Genomic DNA, 25,305 nt, shown 5'->3' on the forward strand with positions numbered 1-25,305 from the left:
TGCTGATTTACTGTAGTTGATTTAAGTAGTCCTCTGTCAATTGTTGTTTAAATTGTTTCTAGTACTTGTCCCTATACATCTTTGTACATTTTTGTTTTGAGAGTTATTTAAATAATAGTTTATTCTAATTATTATTTATTACAATAAATTATTTAAATAACCAATAATTTATTAGAATTAAATGAAATAACCTAAGTGTATAAATATTTATTTAAAATTGAATTAATTAAGTAATAATAAATTATTGTTTATTTATGGAACAAATTTCATGAAGTAGAACTGCTGGGTCAAAAGATGATTTTTGATCATTTGTTCAGAAATATTTTATCATATGTATTAAAACAATTTGAATTCTGATAAGTAAATTGAACAGATTTTCTTTGCAATCTTGTAGAAAACCAATAGATGAAAATCTTAATGAGAGAGAATTCTTATTAAACTTTATGGATTGCTATTTTTGTAGCTTAAAATAGCTAATATCTACAATTTTATATGCTTCAACAGGGCTTAGAAAAGTGTCATTTATATTAGAGTATTAAAAATTATACATTTTTTAGATATTTTCTATTTATATTTGTGATTTAGCAATAATGGGATTTTCTAGGTTAATGTCATTAATGTTACAATAATAATGTTAATGTTTGTGTAAGCTTGTGTATTAGGCCTGATCTTAACTCTGTAGTAAGTAAAACCCATTCAGCTTCTGTGGATCAGGAACTTTGTGGAATAATATGTTTTTTGTAAGTTATGTGTCTTCATGATTTTGTAATTGAAAAAAAGTATGTCATAGGACCAAATTTTTGTTTCTGTAGCTCTATATTGAGCATTAAATCTAACTGGGGCCCCCAAATAGAATGGAGATGAGCTGAAACAGTTTTTTTCTCTCTGGAAAATGCAGTTTTTATATTTTGTGTTAGGGTACTCATTTAGGCTAGTAACAAATTTCATAAAGAAAATGCCGACAATTATATTAAAATTTTATCTGATAATGAAAAGAATGGAAATTAAATAAGATGCCATAGTTGATTAATCAAATTGGTAAACTTGCTAATGTTCAGTCTAGGTAAGATGCTATGAAGATGGCTCTGGTACATGTTGTAATAGGAGTGGATTCTGGCATAGCCTTTCTGTAAAGCAGTTTAATGACACATATCAGGAGCATTAAATATATTCATACTTCCTGACCTGCCACTTTCATTTCTGGTATTCTGTCCTGATGAAATAGTCAGAGGTGTTAAGTATTTGTAAATTAAACTATGAATATACAGTATTTAAATTCTAATTTAAAAGACTGGAAGCAAATGTTCAACAGTAGAGGAACATTTAAACACCTTATCTGTCTATCTCATGGATATGCTCTGTAGCCATTCAAGTTTGTATTCTCATGAAATGAGAAAATGCTTATGATAAGATGTTAGTTATGAAAAGTCTGAAAAAAATATGCTAATGGTTAATACTGTTTGTGGTTGAATTATGTATTCTGAATTTTCTGCTGTTCTCCTTGTCCTTTTCTGTATTTAAATTTATTTTCATAGTAAAACTATTATATGTATCAGTTTTAGAATAAGAAGAAAATATGACCAAAAAAATGACATTTTTAGTGTGCATAAGCTTTTCCTTGAAAGATTTTCAAAAATTTGTAAAAATATCATTGTTTTAAAACTCTGTTTAATAAATATTTAATTCCTATTATTTTACTTACTACACAGAATCCTCTCTTTGTAGTTATGAAGACCCTGCAGTCTGGTAAAGGAGCTGATGAAAGCATAAAAGTAATATTAGTAGGAAATAGGATGTTGTAAATGTAATAAGAGGGATGAAGTGATACAGAGGATTCTAAGAAGATAGGAATTGTATCCAGTGAGAACATGTAAAAAAATTGATAAAACAAATTCTGAAAGACCTTCAAGAATGGATAGGATTTTGACAAGCAGATATTGGGGAAACTAAAAGGGAAGAAAATTCTAAGTGGTATAAATATCAGTTCAGTTCAGTTCAGTCGCTCAGTCGTGTATGACTCTTTGGAACCCCATGGACTGCAGCACGCCAGGCCTCCCTGTCCATCACCAACTCCCAGAGTTTACTCAAACTTATGTCCATTGAGTCGGTGATGTCATCCAACCATCTCATCTTCTGTCATCCCCTTCTCCTCCTGCCTTCAATCTTTCCTGGCATCAGGGTCTTTTCAAATGAGTCAGTTCTTTGCATCAGGTGGCCAAAGTATTGGAGTTTCAGCTTCAGCATCAGTCCTTCCAATGAATATTCAGGACTGATTTCCTTTAGGATAGACTGGTTGGATCTCCTTGCAGTCCAAGGGACTCTGAAGAGTCTTCTCCAGCACCACAGTTCAAAAGCATCAATTCTTTGGCACTCAGCTTTCATTTGAGCAAAAACCCAGCATGGGTTATATGTGGAGAAATTCTGTTCAGGTAAAATGCCATAGTAATTTGAGGGAGAGAACCAAATCATGGATTGATACTGCATTAGTAGGGGTTTAAATGCCCATATGGTGTTGGTACATCATTCAGTGAGGCTTCCCAGGTGGTGCAGTGGTAAAGAATCCACCTGCCAATGCAGGAGATGCAGGAGATGTGGGTTCAATCCCTGGGTCAGGAAGAAATGGCAACCCACTCCAGTATTCTTGCCTGGAGAATCCCATGGACAGAGGAGCCTGGCAGACTACAGTCCATGGAGTCAGAAAAAGTCGGACATGACTGAAATGACTGAGGATGTACATTATTCAGTAGGTGGGCAGTGGGGGGATTTGGGATTTTGGAGAAATGACATGATAAGATCTGTGCTAAAGTGAAAAGCTTACTTGGGTAGCAATTAGTATGGCAGGACGCCACAAGAAGGACTGACAGTAGAGGTCTAGTTGTAGCTGTAACATTATTCCAGGAAGCACAGAGTGATCGGAGGAATTAGAAGAAGTGGAGGACTGTGGGAAGCATGTGTAGATCTTATAGGACTTTGAAACCTGTCAGATGTAGGAAGAACAGGGAGAGAAAGTGTCCAAGATGGTCCAAAGCTTTTGTGCCTCAGTAGCTCTGAAGTCAGAAAGAGGAAGTGATCTGGGGAGCAAAAATAAAGAATTTAAGCACAATCAGTTTTAGATTTGAGCAGCTCATCCAGGGTGTGTGTGTGTGTGTGTGTGTGTGTGTGTGTGTGTGTGTGTCTGTGTGTGTGTCTGTGTGTGTTAGTTGCTCAGTCATGTCCGACTCTTTGCGACCCCGTGGACTATAGCCCACCAGGCTCCTCTGTCCATGTGATTCTCCAGGCAAGAATACTAGTGTGGGTTGCCATTTCCTTCTCCAGGAGATCTTCCTGATTCAGGGATCAACCCTGGGTCTTCTGCATTGCAGGTGGATGCTTTTTTTTTTTTATTACACTGTCTGAGCTACTAGGGAAGCCCAATTAGCCTAAAAATAAATGCAACTTGTCTTAGAACTTTATTAGGTTCCTTGCTGATTACTGGAACGTTACAGCTACAGATAGTGGCCACTTTGTGATGGCGTATCTCATCACAAATGAGTAACCATTTGAGTTAACAAGCATTGAGTGATGCCTGTCATTTCCTGCACACCGTATCAGCAGTAGGTATGCTGCTGCTGCTGCTGCTGCTGCTAAGTCACTTCAGTCGTGTCCGACTCTGTGTGACCCCATAGACGGCTCCCCCATCCCTGGGATTCTCCAGGCAAGAACACTGGAGTGGGTTGCCCTTTCCTTCTCCAACACATGAAAGTGAAAAGTGAAAGTGAAGTCACTTAGTCGTGTCCGACTCTTGGTGACCCCATGGACTGCAGCCTACCAGGCTCCTCTGTCCATGGGATTTTCCAGGCAAGAGTACTGGAGTTGGGTGCCATCACCTTCTCCAGGCAGTAGGTATAGAAAGATGAAAAAGACTTGGTCCTGTCCTTATGGTGGTTATAATCTAAGAGCACTGAAAACAGTAGATAACGTGATTTTTTGGATTTCACACAAGAATCCCAGCTTCAGGGTAGGCATTGCTTATTTATTTATTTGCTTGCACTGTGTCTCTGTTGCTGCCCCCGAGCTTTCCCTGGTTTTGGCGAGTGGGGTGAGCTCGCATTCATTCATTGTGATGCGCAGCCTTCTCATTGCAGTGGCTTGTCTTGTTGCAGAGCATGGGCTCTGGACCCTCAGGCTTCAGTAATTGCAGCACAGGGGCTCTGTAGTTGTGACTCGTTGGCTTAGTTGCTCTGTGGCATGTGGGATCTCCCCAGACCAGGAATGAAAGCCATGTCCCTTGCATTGGTCAGGTGGGCTCTTAACCACTGGAACACCAGGAGAGTCCCACGGTTGGCGTTATTATCAGTGTGCTGGTGAAGGTATTTGTGATCAGAGGAATGGCATCGTTGTTGTCAAAAAAATAAAAAAAGATGGAATCAATGCATAGCTTATTTTGTGTGTGAGTGAGTGAATTTGAAAGCCATATATGAATCCTTAAAGTAGTTTGAATATGGGGAAATGAGACTCTTGCATATAATCTAGTGATGACAGAAGATTAGCTAAGAAAAAGCCACAGGGAAAAGTTAAAAGCCACAATGTTTGAATTAAAAAAATGGGATAAGTCTATAAACTAGATCACTGGTAGAAGATGTCTGGGTATCCTAGGAATAATATTATGACAACTACCCTTCATAGCATTTACTTTGTGCTGGGCACCATGTTGGATACTTATGTTATTTACTGAGTTCCTTTAAATGAAGTGAGATGCCAAGGAGAGAAAGAGTTTTTAGATGCTTCCATTGACTTTTTACAGATATAATTGACTGTCAATGATTATTTCCCCTAAGATTTAGTTACCTTTGTTACATGATGTTTAATAGCAACATTTAAAAATGTACTGAAAAAATTGCCTTCTTCTTATTAGTACAGGGTTTCATTTTTAGTGCATTATTTCCTATTTTGGAAGAAATAGTTGTATCTTCACAAAGTATGTTCCCATAATTACTGTTTTTAAGATTTATGGATCAGACTTATTCTTTTTGTAATACTGTTTTCTTGTCAGTAGAGCTTCGGTGGCCATGCTTGAAAAAATTATTAACAAAGTAGAACATAGATATTTATAGAGTTAATTATTTGTAAGTAGAATTTTAGCTGTGAAATTTCATATTTAGTTTTTGTTATAACCAGTTCTTCAAAGGGAGAAATAGGTTGATATTTATAAAATAATTGATATTAGGAGATATGCTTGAAACTGTACTCACCATTTATAAACTATTTTATTTAGTTTCTTTTTTCATTGCAGAAATTCTATTTAAACTCTTTGTTGTCATGAATCCCAAATCCATGAGCAACTGTTCTTCAAGAAGGCATTTTTATTAAAATGCTTCTTACAGCGTACTTGACGTTAATGGGTATCATTGACTTGCTTTTGATTATTAGAATACTTTTTAGTTTTTCTAATGGCTTCAATATGTAACTATTAATTTGGGGTTCTTAATTTTATTTTTTTGGTTGTACTTGTTCACAGGTGGCAAACTCTGGTCATATATCAGTAAGTTTCTCAACAGAAGTCCTGAAGAAAGCTTTGACATCGAAGAAGTGAAAAAGTCTTCAGTTGCTAAAGTTCACCTGCAGCAGCCAGCTTGTAGTCCCCAGGACAGCACCAGCTTTGAATCTGGAGGAAGTGATGGTGGAGCCACGCTCCAAGTTCTGCCTTTGAAGACTAGTCTTACTCCAAGCTCTCAGGATGATAGCAACCAAGATGATGGTGGGCAAGACAGCTCTCCACAATGGCCAGACTCCGGCTCCAGTTCCGAGGAAGAGTGCACTACTAGCTACTTAACATTATGCAATGAGTACGGGCAAGAGAAGATTGAACCAGGGTCTTTGAGTGAGGAACCTTTCATGAAGGCTGAAAGGAATGATGTTGATACCAAAGCTATAGAAAAGTTCCCAGGACAGCTTGCTACTGATGGCGACAGCCCCAGCAGACAGCTGAAGTTCTTCCCTGGAGATGATGGCCTTGAAGCCGCTAGTTCTCCAAGAACATCAGATTCCCTCAGTAGATCTAAAAACATCCCCATGGAATTCTTTAGGATAGATAGTAAGGACAGCACTAGTGAACTCCTAGGACTTGATTTTGGAGAAAAATTGTATAGTCTAAAGTCAGAACCTTTGAAACCGTTCTTCACTCTGTCAGACGGAGAAAGCACTCCCAGGAGCATTAGGACGAGTGAAAGCAAGGTAGAGTGTGTAGCTCAGGACACGATTAGCAGGGGCTCAGATGACTCAGTCCCCGTTATTTCTTTTAAAGATGCTGCTTTTGATGATGTCAGTGGTACTGATGAAGGAAGGCCTGATCTTCTTGTAAATCTGCCTGGTGAACTGGAGCCAATGAAAGATGGCGTGGCAGTGGGACCTACTAAGTTCACACAGACTAATATAGGCATAATAGAGAGTAAACTGTTGGAAACCCCTGATGTTTTATGCCTCAGGCTTAGTACTGAACAGTGCCAAGCACAGGAAGAAAAAGGCACAGAGGAACTGAGTGATCCCTGTGGGCCTGAAGCCCACAGTATAACAGAGAAACACTACGTACAGGGGGATCTTGGGATGTTATTTTTACCAGCTGTTGATCATAGTAATACGGGAGACATGTCTTTGTTAGACAGTTCAGAGTCTCAGTTCCAAGGACTTAGCGCGGTTGAGTCACCAGGAACTGCAAACAACACGGAAGAAAGATTATTCCACATTTCTGACCCGCTCTCAGGTGCTAATGAATATAACGTAAATACAGACACTCTAAAAACTGAAGAAGTCTTGCTGTTTACAGATCAGGCTGATGATTTGGCTAAAGAGGAACCCGCTATATTTCAGAGAGACTTGGAGCCTAAGCAAGAGAGTGGGCTAGCACAAGAAGGAGACAAGGAAATACACCAGATTTTTGAGGACCTTGATAAAAAATTAGCACTGAACTCCAGGTTTTACATCCCAGAAGGCTGCATTCAAAGATGGGCAGCTGAAATGGTGGTAGCCCTTGATGCTTTACATAGAGAGGGGATTGTGTGCCGCGATTTGAACCCAAACAACATCTTATTGAATGATAGAGGTCAGGAACTTTTGCAAATGCATTTCTTTTTATTCGCTGTTGCTTCCAATTAACTGAGTAGGCGTTTTATCTTGTAATTAGTATCTTCATTTCCTGTCTAGAGCTTCATTATCAGTGCAGCAAATTCACCCCCAGTAATAGCTTCTAGTACTTAATGATGCCATTATTCTTAATGATACTGTTTTTAGCTACAAAAGGAGTAATTACAGTTCACTTCTGCAGAAAATGGAAGAGAAAAATGTTTTGATTTCTCCTGTCGTTTTGTTTTTAGGACACATTCAGCTAACGTATTTTAGCAGGTGGAGTGAGGTTGAAGATTCCTGTGACAGCGATGCCATAGAGAGAATGTACTGTGCCCCAGGTTAGAGCCGTCTCCTAAATGTCTCACTTGCAAAAGTAGTTCCGCAGCTCTCATTTCTTTATCCAAGTTGTATTTTCACTAGCCATTGACAAGATATTGGATCTGGTTATCTCTTTAACCCTTTAAAAAAGATTATTTGGGGGATAAAATCATTATATGGTCCATAGCATATGTGTATATGTATATTTGTTAGTGTATGCTGTTAAATGGGTTTATACTTCTCTTAGAACTGGCAATGAATTTGTAGAAATGTCTTAACTTCTTAGTGTTTAAAAAGACCTTTAAGTATCCTGAATCTCTTTGAAAAGAAAATCATTTATTTGACTGTATTGGGTCTTAGTTGCTGCAGGCAGGCTTAGTTTTTTCCATGGCCAATGGAATCTTAGTTCCCCTACCAGGGATTGAACCTCTGTCCCCTGCATTGCAAGGCAGATTATTAACCACTGGACCACCAGGAAAGTCCTCCTGAACCTCTTCAAATGGATCATTTTTATGATGTGAGAGGTAGATGACTAAAACAATAAAATTCCTAAGGCTATAAATGGATAAAATTTGAAATTAAAAAAAAAACAACAATGTTGTGACTTCAGTGATGAGCCATCCTGACATTTTAGAACAGATTTTAAAGAATTCTTTCCATATTTGAGAAATTTTAGGAAGCATATTCTTCTTGTTTTGAAATAACCAAATATCTGACCCAACACGTTTCTTTTACTGTATTATCTTTGTTTTCTAAAATTAGAGACTTATTAGAGACTCTCTGGGGTTGTTAGGTCCTTTGCTGATAATTACAGGTCTCTTAAGCATATGAATTGGGTTTGAGTTACTTTCTCTGTCATCAGTGCAGATGGGGCTGTGTTTGAATCCAGTTTGTTCACCTTTTGCCTAGTATGGGCTTGCCTCATAGCTCAGTTGGTAAAGAATCCGCCTGCAGTGCAGGAGACCCCAGTTCGATTCCTGGATTGGGAAGATCTGCTGGAGAAGGGATAGGCTACCCACTCCAGTATTCTTGGGCTTCTCTTGTGGCTCAGCTGGTAAAGAATCCGCCTGCAGTGAGGGAGACCTGGGTTCGATTCCTGGGTTGGGAAGATCCCCTGGAGAAGGGAAAGGCTCCCCACTCCAGTTTTCTGGCCTAGAGAATTCCAAGGACTGTATAGTCCATGGTGTTGCAGAGAGTCAAACACAACTGAGCGACTTTCACTTTCAGCCCCTTTGGATGGCCAAAGTTGCTTTACTCGTCACCGCTCTGGATTGTATTGACATGATCAGCTTAGTTGTTGATTAATACAGTGTTTAATGCTTACTAGCAAACCAGCGTTTTGTTGATGTTAACATTGTTTCCCTGCATAATGGGAAATAATTACAAGGATTGAAAGAGCTATATGGTTTTTAGTTGTAATTTTCATTGTTAAGAATTATTTCTTTATTGGGGAATAGAAAAGTTTTTCAATATGCCAAGCAGATATCCTCAAACTATTTCCTGAAAACAGTGATTTAGATTTTCTTCTTAGTGTTATACTCTTTTCTTTTCTCTTTTGTCCCCCAAATTAGGATTGTTTGATTTTGTTTCTTCCTAGGGGCTATAAAGCATAGAACATGCCTACATTTTTTTGTTTCTCACAAATAGATAATATTACGCTGGCTTTTGATCTTATTAGTATGATTTAGTTAATGGGATAACAAAAAAAATTTCATAGTGAAATGACTTTATTATGGTTATCTGCTTTATTTTTTGACAGACTTTCCTCCTTTCTAATTTGATAATAAACAATATTTTAGGCACCAATGTATATAAATATGTATGTTAATATAATGAATTTCAAGGTTTTATTGTTGTTCAGTAGCTAAGCTGTGTCTGACTCTTTGTGACCTTATGGACTGCAGTATGTCAGGCTTCTCTGTCCTTCACTATCTCCTGGAGTTTGCTCAGATTCAAGGATTTAGGGTCAACATTAAATCTGGGAGTTGTTTTTCTTTTTTAAGTAAAACCTGTTAAGTCCTTAAGTGTAGTATAAATCTCACATCAAAAGCAGATGTTTGTAAAGTAGTTTAATGTTTATAACTGACTCTTTATTTCCTATTTTTCTTCTCACTTTCTTGTTGAAAACTATCTGAAGGGTTGTACTTTGGCTTTCTAGCAGATTATTTTTCTTCAAACTACAGACATGTTTAACATCCATAGCATGTTGACCCCCTGAGAATTCTAATACATGTGGAACAAAACCATATGACGTTCATCAGCAGGTACATACTTTGGGCTCTGTATGCAGCTGAATACAGTTTTGTGTACTGAATTTAATTCAGATCAGTTTCCAAGTTCTAATTTTTAAGCCTTTTCCCAGAAATAGCAGTTCCCAAAGTTCACCAGCAGGTGGCAGTCTACCATTAATGGATTTTTGCTGTCATGGTCTAGGTTGTCCTTCACTAACATTTGAAAAAAGCTGTTGTCTGAAGAAGGGCTTTGTTTTAATTATTTGTATAAAAGAACTGCAGGCTTTATGAGTTACAAAAGTGTTATAGTATTGAGGCATATATTGAACAATGTGAGAAGTCTCTTCATTCCTTGGACCTATTAATTTATCAATAGGATAAAACTCAGATCAGTAATGGCCTTAATTGAAAAGTAATGCTGGTATTCTAGTTCAGATGATTTGAAGCCTAGAGTTGCAGAACTCAAAGTTAAGTTTGTGTACTCCTGCCCATTGCTTATAATGAAGGGGAATTGCATTTGTAAGGAGCAAAAATTTGTGATTTACTGTTTCTTTCAAAACTGAATAGCAGTGCTGCTGATAAAAATACAAGTAGACTTTGCTCCTCTTCTCAGAGGGGTGGAAGCAGTGATAAGAAGCTGACGTTTCAGTGGTTAAAATCACAATCAGTGAGCACATGGGGACATAGAGTACTAAATTATCTTTTGATCTACTCCTTGTAGTAGTAAGGGTTGAAGTACTTCTCCCATGTCCCCCTTTCCCTCCTGTTTCCCAGCTCTGACCTTAGTACTATTGCCCAAGTAACTCTGAAGCAGGTTAAGCAGCTGATGTTTGCTTAGAAAGTAAAGTTGTCGGAAGATTGTGATGAGAACGACTCACTTCTGTTTAAACAGCGTGTAGCCTCTCCCTCACCACTCGTCTCTCCTGGGAATCCTTATCACACATTTGTCCTAAAAACATTGTCCACCTGCCCTGTACTCTATAATATCAGCAGTGTATCTTTTTATCTTGTGGATGATGTGCCTTTATATTTTGAGAAAATTTTCCAGTAACAGATTCGACAGAAACTTGAGCAAATGCCAGACTAGCAGGGGGGCCATTATTCTGCTCTATAAATAAGTTTAAAAAAGAAAACACACACAGAGAAACCTGTGAATCAACATGTTTTGGTCTAATTGAGGGGAAAAGCAAGATAGATAAATTTTGAAATGCAAATGATCACCTTCTGTTATTTAAGTATAGTTTCTGCCAACTTTGAGATCTTAGATTTTAAAAAGTCAGTTATTTCAGCAATATATATACTACCAGGGATGTCTGATGTTCACAAGTTTCTATAGTGAAACGAAGAACTTAAAAAGTTGTCACTTTTTTATATTAAAGAAAATAAATCCAACAACAAAAAGACAAAAACCATGGAGCTTTCTCTGTCTACATCTGTGAAAAAGCCAGCAAATAAATGGCTGCAGCTGCAGGCCCATCAAGAGGGTCTTGAGAATACGAATTCACTGATCAGACTCAGCCCTGTTTTCAAAGTAGAAGCCATTCCTTTTATATTCACTTTGTATCCTTAGATTATCTAGGATGATTCTCTAGAAAGGTTTTATTTTAAATAAACATCATTCATGGCAAATGGGTTCCTTTCATACCATAGAAACACAGAACAGAGTTCAGGAAAAGAAAGAGTGAAGAAATAGTCCCCAAAGTGGGAATAGATTTTATAGCATGACAGTATAAATATAGCACTATCTAGTGCCCATCTGAGGAGAGTTTTAGATATTAAGAGATGTCTAGACAGATTCTCCTATTTTTTTAAACTTATTTATTTTTAATTGAAGGATGATTGCTTTACAGTATTGTGTTGGTTTCTGCCATACATCAGTCTCCTGTTTTTTGTTACTAGAGATTTTAGGATAATCTGGAGTATTATAGAAAAACTGGAGTTAACTAGTTACTCTTCTCCAGAGGGCTTCCTTATAGTTACTCATTTTATTTCTGTTTGTATATACACACCTACAAACACAGATTTATGTAAAAGATTTTATGTGCTTTATCACTGGAGCTATTAGCTTATCATAATATAGAATAAAATTTTTGTTACACTATTTTAAATATAGAGGAAAAATAAAATGTCAAAAAAGTATTTTTTTCTTTTACCAGTATTTTTTTCTTAGTGGTCTCGTCTTTTATCATAAAAACGCGGCTAGAAAATAGTCCTTAGAATATTAAGCACATAAAAACACAAAAGACTGGATTTGAAAGTTTAATATGCAATTAAGACAAGTGAGTAAAATTTGTTTATGTGTCGTTTTTCTGCTAACATAATCACTTAAGTTTCCCACTCCAGTGTTAGCAACTTGATATGGTATCCTGTCAGTGTGTTCTTCACCTTTATTTTCCAGCCTATTATGAGCCTTTATAAACGCTTGAGATTTACATTGATATTTCTCATTGAACACTTTTCACACTTGAGAATTTATAGGTGAATGTGTGTGTAAATTGAAGAAGTCCGAAGTGCTTTTTACCGCAGCCCAGTCTCCACGCTCCCAGATGTCAAATGACAGCTTTGCTTCCTCTCTTAGGCGATTTCACACTTGGGAACAGCTCACAGCTGACAGTGAAAAGCGAAACAGAAAAACCATGCTGAAAACTATCTGCAAAATTCAGTTTTAGAGCATGACATTTATTTACTACCACTCTTTGCTCTTCTTGCCTGATTTTGTCAAATAACCCATGAATATATTTTTGGGGCATAGTCTCTCCTGCCTTTCTCCATAAGCGTGCTTTATACACGATTAGTTGCCTTTTAAGCATGGTGTTCCGTGTGACAGTTATGTATTTGATAATTAGATCTGAGACTCGGACTGTGGATGGTTTAAAAATACCATGAGGGCATCATAGGTTTAAGATTTAGAATATTATGATGGAATTGAGAATTATCAAAACTCAATATTCTGAAATCAGCCATTAACTCATTGCATGACATAGGCAAATTATTTAAGACTTTTTAGGCCTTAATTTATCAGTAGTAAAATAGATTTTTAAAAACTTTTTTAACATTTTATTTTGAAAAAATTTCAAACATACAGAAAAGTTGGAAGAATTGTACACCCATATTTATCTGTCACCTAGATTCTGCAGTTAACATCCTATAATATTAATATTTGCTTTATCATATATCTACCCGAAGTAGATTTCATGAATATTGAAAAGATGCCAGATGTCAGATGATCTAATAGCCTTCTTATACAAAGTTTAGTCAAAATTGGAGACCATCTTATTAAGGCAAGAACTTTTCCCCTGAGGAATAAATACTGATTTCTTGTCTAACATCAGTAAGTTAAAAAATTATTTCACTTGGAGGACTTTCTAAGTATTCTGTTTTTACTCATGTATCATTTGTGTATAAATGATATGCAATATGGAAATGAGGAGTTTATGGAAAATATTTTCATTTGGAGGAAAAGAGCCAAGACAGCTCTTGAATAGTGTGAAATTTAAATGCCAAGATTTTTAACAAAGTTGTCTAAAAGAAGAATCATTTAGATCTCAGAATTTCTGGGTCCTAGGTAACTTCACCATGACTGAGGAATCTAATTTTAAGCATGTGAAGTTGATAGAGAAAGCAGACGAATATAGATGTATATTTTGAAATAATAATGTTATAACCAGGAAGTATGGCTGTATTGCTGGTCTGGTCTTCCACCCCATAGGAAAAGGAAGAAAAAGGCAAGAGGGAACCATAGAAGTAATTTTAAAAGAGTGAAATATCTGTGGTTAATATTTAAACGTTATGTTTCAAACAGAAGCTCTTTTGTTTGATTTACCCTTAAGCAAAACTTCAACAGTAGCTCTCTTGTACATAGTAAATGTTTTAATGTTTTCCTTGAATGATTAGCAAGTACTTTTAATCTTTTGCCTTTAGTTCCTAATGTTATAAAACTAAATCTATATCTTCTTTGAGAGAAGCAGTATCTTTTCAAGTTTGCCGTAGAATAGTGGAAATTTTACGTGAGGAAAATTCCCTCCGTCAGTGCACTCCACCCCCCATCAGTGCCGCTGTGTGCTATGAAGCTTGTGCCCTGAGTATATTAGGTTAAGCAAAAAGAGGTTCGAGTCAACTTAAGTCTTAATTAACCGTGTCCAGGAGGGCAAGAGCTTTCTGATGAAAAGAAGATTAAAGGGTTATTTTATGTATGTTGGGCTTCCTAGATAGCTCAGTTGGTAAAGAATCCGCTGGCAATGGTTTGATTCCTGGGTTGGGAAGATCCGCTGGGAAATGGATAAGCTACCCACTCCAGTATTCTTGGGCTTCCCTTGTGGCTCAGCAGGTAAAGAATCCACCTGCAATGCAGGAGAACTGGGTTTGATCCCTGGATTGGGAAGATCCCTTGGAGAAAGGAACAGCTACCCACTCCAGTATTCTGGCCTGGAGAATTCCATGGACTGTATAGTCCATGGGGTCGCAAAGAGTCAGAAACGATTGAGTGACTTTTGCTTTCACTTACGTATGTTTGAGGGTCTGGAACCTTGGGATCCATCCCTAGGCAGGGTGTATTCTGAAACCTTCATGAATCCCTTAATAATGGGCCAGTCACCTTCACCTCTGCATTAAGGTCACTCGGTACTGAAATAGACCCATTTTGAAACCATACTTCTTATCAGATCAGAATGTGATTTGGATCTAGTGGTAAAAATGAGACAGAGTAATAGAGTGTTTAGTCTTTGTTATTTGGCACTTGAGTAAAGACTATATTAGTCCCTCTCAAGAGAAGAAATTTTTTAGCTATTAGAACTAGAGAATTGATAAGGGTAAACGAATTGATACTGTATTTCACCTCTTCTGTGTGAAAACAATGTCTGTCCATTTCCTAGTACTACCTGATATTGGGGAAATAAGGGGTTTACTTCAAGCTTTAGATTATTAAAAGAAAGTTAATTTTCATCTCTTATTTCCTCCTAATCTTTCTCTTTATGATCTTAGACAAATTTCTTTTTTAGAAGAGGAACATGAGATTAGATACTTAAATAGTTTTAAGTAATAGCTGCATTGGGCTTCCCTTGTAGCTCACTTGGTAAAGAATCTGCATGCAGTGCAGGAGACCTAGGTTCGATCCCTGGGTTGGGGAGATCCCCTGGAAAAGGAAATGGCAACCCACTCCAGTATCATTGTCTGGAAAATCTCATGGACAGAGGAGCCTGTGAGCTGCAGTCCATGGGGTCGCAAAGAGTCAGGCACGACTGAGCGACTAACGCTTAAGAACACTTAATGCTTCTGAAGACCAAATGTATTTTTGGTAATTGTTCAGTTAATTGACCTTACCACCATATTATTCTGAAGAAGACAGGGAACTATCTTTCACTCCTGATACTTAACACGAAGATGAAAGCTGAGTTCAACATTACATACCAGAACTCTTGCCAAGCTACTTTGACCAAATCCTCAATTTTTATACCTTGTAAAATCTTGTAAGTTTGAATCACCAGGAAGTAACCAGGTCTGATGCCTTCTAAACAGTTATTCATAAATACTTCCTTCAAATAAATGTTTAAAAATCCTAAGATTTTAAAAAATTGATGATAAAGCAAATAGAATTCCTGAAGCTCCCTTCATAGCAGTGCATGTAGCTTGGCCTGCCTGACGCAGCAACAGAGCAGCAGGGAGAGGGAAAGCCGTGCCTGTCATATTCACAGTTTTCAGTTAGCCTTTTTCTCATCAGTCAACCGTAATGGCTTTGGTTGGGTAACACTGTGACACCCGATGGCTATTCAGAATGGAGTTGTTGTGGTATGATCAATGGAAAGTGGAACATGCTATTGGTTTTTTTCCTACCAGAAATGCAGGGTGAGAGTTAAGTAAGCAGGACTGTACAGAGCTCAGAATTATAATCAGTCAGTCAACCAGAAGTCATCTGGTAGTTACCTGTTTCTTATTTTATCTCACAAGAAAACTATATAGTAACGGTACCTATAAACTTCCTTGAACAAGTGATTTTTGGCTCTGGAATGCTGCATCTAGTTAAATCAAGGAGTCCTGACCCAGGTTGTGCAGATAATTGGGTAAAAGCTCAGAACATGGTTGCCAGGTCACCACGACAACAAGGAATTAAAATATGGGTGGTGAGAGAAGCAGAAGTCTGTCAGACCTCCCCTGATTTGCCTTGGTGTGGTGTGTAACTTATGTTCAAGTCTCCACAATACAACCCAGGGCCCGGGGTTTCATATCATGAGATTACCTGGAAACCACCCGAATTAGTCTTGTGGTGGCAGGAAGCAAGGCTAGAGACTGGGGTGCGCCAAGAGAGGGCAGGAGCCCCGCCTCCCTCCCGTCACCTGAGGCATGAGGAGAAGTACAGAGCCTGGCCACTGCAAACTCTCCCCTCTGGAAAGTGCCAGCCCCTGTCATCGGTCTTCTCTGGTGACACTCTAATGAGTCCGAGTGATGCAACAGCAGCAACTTTTAAGCGGTTCATATGCTCTACTTGACAATAAGGTATTTGAATAATTGGTTGAGTACAATGTTGAAGGACTTCATGGCGTATGGAGCCAGATAACTGGGGAGCTTACATTTTCTGAAATACAGATAAAACTTTATTAAATAACAAAGGAGCAAAATGCCCATTTGAAAGGACGGGCTAGGAAATGCAGCTTCCAGGCTCTAGTTCGGGGTTATCTCCAGCTTACCTATTTGCAGCACATTTCATGTAATTGTGTCTAGATTCCTTCCATTGAACGCGGGCAGAGGAAAGCTCAGTTTACTTCCCAGTTCTCTCTTCTCCCTACTCCCAGGGCTTTCCAGTCCCTTTTCCTTACCACATGCTATCCATGCTGGGACAGACTGTAGCAGTCACACTCTGCAGAGGGGAGCCCTGGAAGGTGTCCACTTGACCACCCCTCTTTAAGCCACCGTCATCTCTTCCCTGGACTGTTGCAGTCCTTAGCTCAGTGACCTGCATTTCTACCTTGTTCTAATCGGGGTTTCATCTAGCAGCCAGAGCGATGCTTTAGATAACATTTAAAACTTTCTGGCCTACCACATGAAAAATGCCGAAAGACTTGCTGTAGATCTCTGCTCAATGAGACTTCAAGAAAACGCGTGCAGTGCAGCCTTTGCAGGTCTTTAGTGCATCGTGCTGCGAAACACGAGGTGGAGATGGTGGTTCTGTACACGCCTGTTAACGTGCTGCCCACGTGCCGGGCGCTGTGCCCCAGAGCCGGAGATAAGGCAGATTTGGTTGATACTGACATTTACTTTTGAAGATTTGTGTGAAGAGACAGCCCAAACCGTAGACATACACAGTTAACTGGGGCACGGATACACTTTATAGGTGAATAGTTATGTTTCCAGAATTGTAGTTTACCAAGCTAACAGAAGATATGCTTAGCTATCCTTCTTCTCACAGCTTAGTTCCATATACTGTTGGATATATAAAGAGAAAAGAAATGTTTTCTTCCGTGTTTCTCTTAGCTCTTTAGTCATTATCTGTGGTGGAAGACTAATGCTCAGCCCCTGCATAGAAAATCTTTATACACAGCAAGAGCTGGTGAGAGAAATTGACTAGAATTTTGTAATTCTAGTTCCTTTCAATTAGCAACAGATGCTGCAGGGAAAGACTGTGTAGAAACACAGGACTAATGTTTCCATGCTCTAGCTGACATGGAATGCTCATTGCAGAAGAAAGATACTCTTTTCCTTGGTTCACATATATCACTAATGATAGATCACATTAAAATAAAAATTTCTAAGGCCATTAATGAAGTCTGACTCTTTTGGAAGAAAGATAACAAACTATTTGTTTTAAATTTTACTGAACACTTACAGAATTTATGGAAAATTCAAATACCACAGCTTTTTTTTTTTTTGATACTGTAAAAGTATATGTGGTGCTTAATTTTAAGGTTCGTAAGAATGTGGCTTAAGTTTTATATTGTCCTATTCACCAAAGATCTCTCTTTTATTCTAAAAGCTTATATATTTTTCTTACCTTTTTTTCCCCAAAAGAGAGACTTGGAATCCTTGAGTCATATAATTAACTTAAAAATTTAAAAAATTGTTTTAGGAAGAAAATCCTGTGACATTAGAGAACTGCATTTACCCTCCCCCCCCCACCTCCCCTCAAAGTATACTTACTATTGATTATCATTTTAATGTATTCTGTAGGTGTATACTTTTAAAATTGTTCCATCATTTTGATATTTGGATCAAGTGCTCCATCATTTATGTGACTAATTCTTTTAGCATCTAAATATTGGTTTAATTTGACTATTATATTTATTTGCAATAATAGTTGCTTTTTTTATTGAGTTTTATATGACCTCTTAGTAACAGTTCCACAATTACTGTAACTTCGAGAGTGAAGAGAAATGAAGCGTCTAAGATTCTATTTATTAAAAAGAAGTGTCGTTAAGGGAAAGAGTTTGGGAGAGATATTTAAATACTCTAAATTTAAATAGAATTTCTCTATATGTGAACTTACTGTATTTCCTATCATATCCTGAATGGAAGAGAGCAGCAACAGAGTATACTGCCAGAGGGAGGTCAAGGAATTGTCTCTTAGTATTTTTGGAATGTGGGTGAGTAGCTATTTGTTGTTATCAGTAGAGGTAAGGAGAAGGATGCGATGACATGTGTGGGTCTCCCTTAGTGGAAAAACCAGGGAACAGAATCAAGTGACGTCACCAGTCTGAAAATGTGCCGTAACAAATACATCAAAGCCTAAATGCAGAGTATCAGGTTCCCTTCTTTATCAAGCACCATAGCAATGTCTCTTAAAGAAAAGTAAATTCTAACTCTGGGAATTCACAGTTTAAATGCAAGGTGGTTCCTTCTTCATAAAGCTTTACAGGAAGGTTGGTGTTCATTTTTAAAGCCTGGGCTTGAGACACATTTTCTAGCTTTTAAAATTTTCTGTACAATTTCTCGCTTAGTTTTAGTATCATCTACAGTTATTTCTGAGTCATATCTTTGACAGATCCACGTGGCTTCAATTGTGTGCCTAAAAGGCAGGGCCTGGGTCAGTAGACAGTACGTGTGTGATTTCAGTAATGTTGGGATCACCTGGCTTCTCCAGCATCTCAGACTTCATGTAGTCTAAGAGTGTATACTTTGCATCTTTCCCTTCTCTTCTGATACACATAGAGATATTTTTTTTGTCTCCTGAGTCCAGGGTTTCTGCTTTTTTTTACTTTTCTGGAGTGAGGCTGCTTATAACACAGTTTTGGGGTCAGGTTAACACTATTGTTTTTGATTGTAAGAAGGAGACAGTAAACTCTGACTGTCATGAGGACTATAAAGCTCTTATTCTATGTTTTAGTGAGCCTTTTGACAATATGGGTTACTAAAGCAGCATTATTTTTCTGAAAAATATCCTAGCTTGTTGAAGTGTTCTGTGAGTTAAACATGAGTGAAACAGAGGTAAACAATTTTTATGTTGTGATATCTTTATTGTTTTATTTAAACTTGTTTTACTTGTGAATTTTGGTAGTTTGAATCATTAGTGTGAATCAGTGAGATTTTATTTTGTTAGGATATGAGGATTGATAGGGCTAAAGTGGGAGTTCTAGAATTTTACTAAGGAGTTTTGCTGTCCTTCAAAAATTTGGATGAGTTGAAATCTAATCTGGAGCTGAGTTTGTATCTCCATTACGTTAAATGATGATAGCGGTTAGATTTAGTGACACTGATTGATTTTGCTCACCATCAGGTCTCAGGGGAAGGGAAGAGTCACTGTGGAGAAAAAGGAGAAGACAGACTGTGGAATGCTGGCTCTTTTTAGCATAATCCCACTCTTTGGGCGTCTTAGGTTAATGGAGAGAGAAGTTATAAGAAAGGCTCATGAGTGCTTTTGAAAACACTTTCAGCATCATAAAATTACAGGTAGAAAGAGTGTTAGAAGTCTGGCTGTCCTCATTTTCAGAGAAGCTGAAATACCCAGCCGGGCTCAAACAGCAGCAGAACTAGACCCATCGGTACATTTCTTTGATTGGAAGACAAAAATCCAGCATCCTTTGATATCACTATCTCTTTTTGAGTTTTCGTGGGAATAACCTGAGAATTTGTTTGTTTCCGTAGGAATTAGTGTACTTCCTCCCCCCCGACCCCGACCCCCATCACTTTGGTTAATGCCTGTAGCCCTGCTGTACTTATGGAGACTGGGGAGACTGCTCAACCACCCTGGAAACTGCAAATACAGAATGTAGTGTCGGGGGAGGGGTCCGCGTGGAAACTCAACACATTGGGTTTTATAGGGAAGATATTTTGAAAATTGACAAAGCAGTGGTAGAATTTATCCTTTAAATTTTTTGTTTTCTGCTCCCCCCACCGCCCCAGAGATTTAAAAAATTCAAGGTGGGAGTTTAAAGGAATTTCTCAGCTTTAACTACATTATGCTTTAAAAGAGTGTAAGAGTATAAGAGCTTTTAAAAGAAGCCTCACAGATTTATTTGATATTTCTTTATATTCTCTGTGTTTGACTTTAGATATACATACCTATTCACCTTGTGTTTGTAGTAGCTATCACGTAGCTTTATATATGAATCGGCACTCTTGTTTAATGCTTGAAATTTTGTATAGACTTTACAAATAAGCAGTCTTAGAATATTAGTTTTGACAATTGCACAACCTCAGTCTTCTTTTTGGCAATGAGATTTCAGAGTGTATCTTTAACATTTTAATCTTAAGAATTATTGAATGTTAAAGAATTTCAAAAAGACAACCAAAATATTTTATTCTGATTATTAAAAGAAAGTGAGATTCTGTTTTAAAACCCTAAAGGAGAAATTTTACAACTCTCTTAACATTTACATTTTCTTAGCCGTTGGGAAGTTCTTTGTATCTTATTGTTGTAGTTCAGAGTTATCTGTTAAAATCAAGGACAGTTGGTTATGATGTCAGTTTCACGTTAATTAATGAATCCCTGCTTAATATAAACTCATTTTGAAGTAGTTCAAGCTGCATTGTTAAGGGGATGGATTTAAAATTGTTTAGTGTCTTTTTCCAGGTTTCCATGAGAAAAAAAGTTAACTTTCCAAAGTTGCTGTCTTTATTTATTAGTCCAGTCAGATTCAAGATGAAATTCAGCCTAGCTGCCTCCGATTTTCAGGAGCACGTTTCTTAGATGGGGTTCAGTCGTTCCTTTAGGCTCAAGTGCTTTAGAAATCCCGCTTAACCAGTGATGGCCAAGGGGTGAGGGGAGGAAAGCGAGAGTTAGGGGAGGGGAAAAGAAGCAGGCTGTTTGTGGAAGAAGGAAGAGGGGAAGGTCAAGGAAAGATGGAAGAAGAAACGGGGAGTAGATGAAGTAGACTAAGGTTGATGGCGCTAGAGTGTCGCCAGCGGCCCCACGAGGTGCCGTGTAGCGCGTCCTGGACTATACAGTGAGCCCACTGAAGATGGGAAGTGCGTTGGCTTTAGGGCCTGTCTGGGTCTCTGGCTACTGGCTCTGTTGTCTCACGTTCAGACTGAGGCTCGTTTTGAAGCACTATGTTGGTTGTTACCTACCTATTAAGGACTCGGGCAGAAAATTGTGAGAGATTTCAAAGCAGCATAAAAACCAGTGAACCTTGTTCTTAGACGCCTTAGTTTAGCGAGGTTGCAGAAAACCAATAGAGACATAGCACCTTGTCTGTCTCCGGAAGTGCCTCTCAAACTTTTCTGTCCAAGTATTTCTGACTGTAGAGGAGGTATGAAATGGGGACCTCTGAGACTAGTCATATGATCCTGATGTTGCTTTGAAGTCTTTTTATCTTGCAGATCCATGCAAGGATTACATTCTGTTCCATGATGGGTCTGTGTTTCTTTTAATAATAAAACAACATCCTGCCCCCTCCCACACATAAAAATCTTTGATGCTCAGGAAGATGCACTGTGCTTATGGTAGCATCAAGGAGTCCCCCTGCCCCCCCCACACACACGTGGTAACACGTTTCACCCCCAGTCGCCTTCCTAGCAGTGATCTGGGAAGCAGGCAAACACATAGTGTTTGATTGTCTAGGCTGCACGGGTGATGGCACTTTGGACCTTAGCTGAATTTGAAAGGTCCCTTTATAACTTGTATTAGCCATTGATTACCTTGCCAAGACTTACCCCAGTGACCCTTCGCTCAGTTGTGACAGGAAACCTTTGTGAGCGAGGCTTGGGGTGTGATTCTAGTCTAGAGCTCCTCAGGGCATGTTGTTAGACCCTACAACACATGTCTGATTTTCACAACTTAATCTGAGCTGACGGGATCAGGTGTTCCCCCTTTCCCTGAACACACAAATATAGTATTCTTTCTCCTTCAAAGTCTTTCTACCCAAGGAACTTCTCCATAAGGATGCTTGGAAATGTTAAATAATTCGTGTAAAATGTTAAACACGGTTCCTTACATATAGTAAGCAGTCAGCAGATGTTAGCTACTGTTTTATTGTTGCAACTATCATTATTGCAATACATGCCCACTAGCAACATTCATACACAGAAAGTTAGACTTGGAGGTGCCACATTCAAAACACATGGCTAGTCATTAACTTGGGGTCTTGAGTTGTGAGCATATAACACCTTTATAAAAGTAAGGAGTATATAGTACTTGCTATATGATTAAAGAAAATGACATAACATATTCTTGAGCAAGATATTTAAAAAGAAATCCATTAACCCTGCCAGGGGGGAAACTGACTTTAGCTTCACATCATTTAGCAACATAGTAAGTACATAGAGTTCTGCAGAGCAATAGGGCCTAGCAGGGGACCTAGTTTGTACTGCTTGTAAGTGTTGGTTTGAATGAATCAAATACATTGAGACCTCATTATGGAGACCTGAATGTATACATGCCTGGTTAAGCAAGACATTTGAATGTTACTGAATGTTTAGTGAGAAAGAGAAGCCATTTTAGAATTTTGAATAGGTAAGTGATACAATCCATTGCCTGCTGTAGGCTAGAGGGAAATGTGCAAAAGGTTATATATGATGACAGGGCTGTGGTAAGTTTCTTCTACTTCCCAAACGTTTCTAAGAACACACATCCTTTCCAAAGTTTCTAGAGCACTCTTCTGAAGGTGGTGGTGGCTCTCTGTGTGGATGTTGGGAATGGCGGTGGGGGTAGTGTATTTGAATCTGGGAGGGGTAGTGTAAGTACTTTGAATGAGAGCCCCCAAGGAATGGTCCCTCAAGAAAATCTCCTTCAGGAAATCCATGTCAGAATTGTAGATTATACAGCTAAATTTAACCTAGGGGCCCTCAGATCTAATCCTCATGTTAGGATGAGATCAAGTGAATTCCTCAAGGTTCTTAGGCCAGGACTCTTGATTCCTAGTCCTCTACTGTCTCAAATAATATAACACGTTAAAGTAGAGGATAGCTTCTCAGTCTTTTGGCTAAGTTCAAGTGTAACATTGTAGAGCAAACTGTAGGCAGACAGATTCTTAGGGAGGACTGACCTATAATAGCTTCATCTTTCCTGCTCCAACAAGCCTGAATGAAGTTTTCATGTCATTTCACTATATGTTTAAAATCATACCACTTAGATATTCGTGTAGGTTAGTAAGTATAGAATGAAAATAAAGATCTCACCATCCCAGAGGCAAAAACTAAAACATTTTGTTGTATTTTCGCTCCAGTCTCTTAAAAAAAAAAAATATTTTTAAAATTAAGATTCTATTGTTTTATAGCTTGTTTTTTAAAATTTAACATATCCAGACATTTACTTACATACTTCAACCTTGTGTGAATACATCATTTAAAATGCTTACGTAGTAATGTTCCATTGATGTGCCAATATATGTGTAACTGACCCTTTGCTGTCAGATAGTAAGGTAGTTCTAAGTTTTTCAAACAAATTGGCTATTTCATGAATGCAAAGGGCTCTCAGGGGATTAGGAGACTTTTGGTCATTCACACAGTAATTTGAGTTGGTTAAATATCTGTGTTTTCTTCTTACCACCTAGCTGAGAGCAGCTGAGTTAGAGAATAGAGGTTGTCATTTGGTGGGTAGCACCACCGGGGGAGAAAAGACTGCGTGGGAGCTAGTGTGGAGGGCGTAGTTGAACGTGGGCCTTTAGCAACCCAGAATGGGGTAGGGATACGGAAGAAGGTTGTTGCAGTGGAATAATTTCAGTATTCTGCATAGAAATGGCTCTTTTTCTGATGCCTGTGACCTTTAAGACTTAAAACTCAAGCTGTATTACAAGTCTTTTTGATTTCCCAACATAGTAGATTCACTTAGTATCCGTTAAAAGACTGGGCACCTGAGCACCTCTTCCACTTATTATTATTGTCCAAGTTCCAACCTAACTACTTACAAAGCCTTTTCAACATGATTATTGTGAGTTGTGGGCTACCTGCAGACAAATAATCAAGCATGTTTTATCAGTCTAATGGAAATGAAAGGGCAGATATATTCAGGCTTAGGGACTAGTTGGATCTTATTAGGAAAGGACAAGAAGACATCAAAACATGAGTTAGCTAAAAACCTCAAAAATGGTGAAATGAGGAGTTATTGCTGATTTACGGAGAAACCTGAAAGATTACGCCTGAAAACGATTACATTTCAGGAACTTGTGCTGGTGAGAGAGAGGGATAACACAGATAAACTGTAATTTGGAGATACTCTAAAAGCCTTTACCTTAGCCAGTAGTTTCAGTTGTGGCTTAAGACACCGTGTCTGTCTGTACTTCTGAATAACAAGTTTGCATTTCACATGCTCCTTTAGTTGAAAACAGTTGATTATATAGGAGAGGGGTGATACCATAAACTGGGTCTTAGTTCTGCTGCTGATTTACTGTATGACATTGGACAAGACATTTCACCTTTCTGGTTTCTGTAACTCAAAGGATAATTAATACTGGTTTAGATAATTTTCGAAGTTCCTTCTGAAACCTAGAGTCTTTATTTCTAAAACAAAAAATGACCTCTGAGATAGAGTTGACTGTATATTCTCAAATTTGAAAAATTAAGCAAAATGCTGATCTAGTAGATTCATGTAACTTTTAAGTATAGCATCTTGAAGGTGTCCCTCTATCAACTAAAGAACAAATGTCTCAGTTTAATATATGACTGCATAGGAAAAAAAATGCAACCACAGTAGGTGACCAAAGGGATAAGTAACTTTCAGGAATTTTGAAAGCCCAGTAGTATTTAGTATGTGCTCTCTCAGCATTAAAAAGGTCACCTTGCTAATACATGTTAATTTTGAGAGTTTAATTGACCTTTGGAATTTTAATATCAACCTTTTTTGGTGTGTTTAGAGGTTGGAGCAATCACGGAAGAAACTGAAGCCTGTGATTGGTGGAGTTTGGGTGCTGTCCTCTTTGAACTTCTCACTGGCAAGGTAAGCAGTGACCTGGAGGTTTAATAAGTTTATCCAGATGCTACCTTGATTTCAAATTGAGAATATTTAGCCTTTGCCTTTAGTTTTTAGGTTGGGGACTAAGTAAGAAAACCTTGATATCAAAAGGGATGGGATACCAGAAAAATGCAAATTTATCAAGATTCCAGAGGTTTTAAAAAGCAGAATTGTATTACATTGAATAAATTGATAGTAAAATTCTGTTATGTCACAGTGTCAGTACATAGCGAGATAGAAGACTAGACATTCTTTCTCTTCCTTTTCTGCGATTCAGTTTTAACAGAGTTAAACCTGTAAGGGTTGTGTAAGGATTTGTTAGAATTCTCTGTTTTAAACACC

The 25,305-nt window shown here is 38.0% G+C and overlaps 1 protein-coding gene across 3 annotated transcripts in view; it reads left to right on the forward strand.

The window, feature by feature from the left end:
* Positions 1–25,305, forward strand: part of RPS6KC1 (ribosomal protein S6 kinase, 52kDa, polypeptide 1) — a 205,992-nt gene that overhangs the window by 166,651 nt on the left and 14,036 nt on the right. For all 3 annotated transcript variants that reach the window (XM_010853047.1, XM_010853048.1, XM_010853049.1), the window contains 3 exons: positions 5,498–7,078; positions 7,350–7,439; positions 24,866–24,948. In XM_010853047.1, coding sequence (XP_010851349.1) covers positions 5,498–7,078; positions 7,350–7,439; positions 24,866–24,948 — 1,754 coding nt within the window. The remainder of the gene's footprint in view (positions 1–5,497; positions 7,079–7,349; positions 7,440–24,865; positions 24,949–25,305) is intronic.

Source organism: Bison bison, unplaced genomic scaffold, assembly GCF_000754665.1.
Source record: "Bison bison bison isolate TAMUID 2011002044 unplaced genomic scaffold, Bison_UMD1.0 scf7180017864322, whole genome shotgun sequence".
NCBI classification, from domain to species: Eukaryota; Metazoa; Chordata; class Mammalia; order Artiodactyla; family Bovidae; genus Bison; species Bison bison.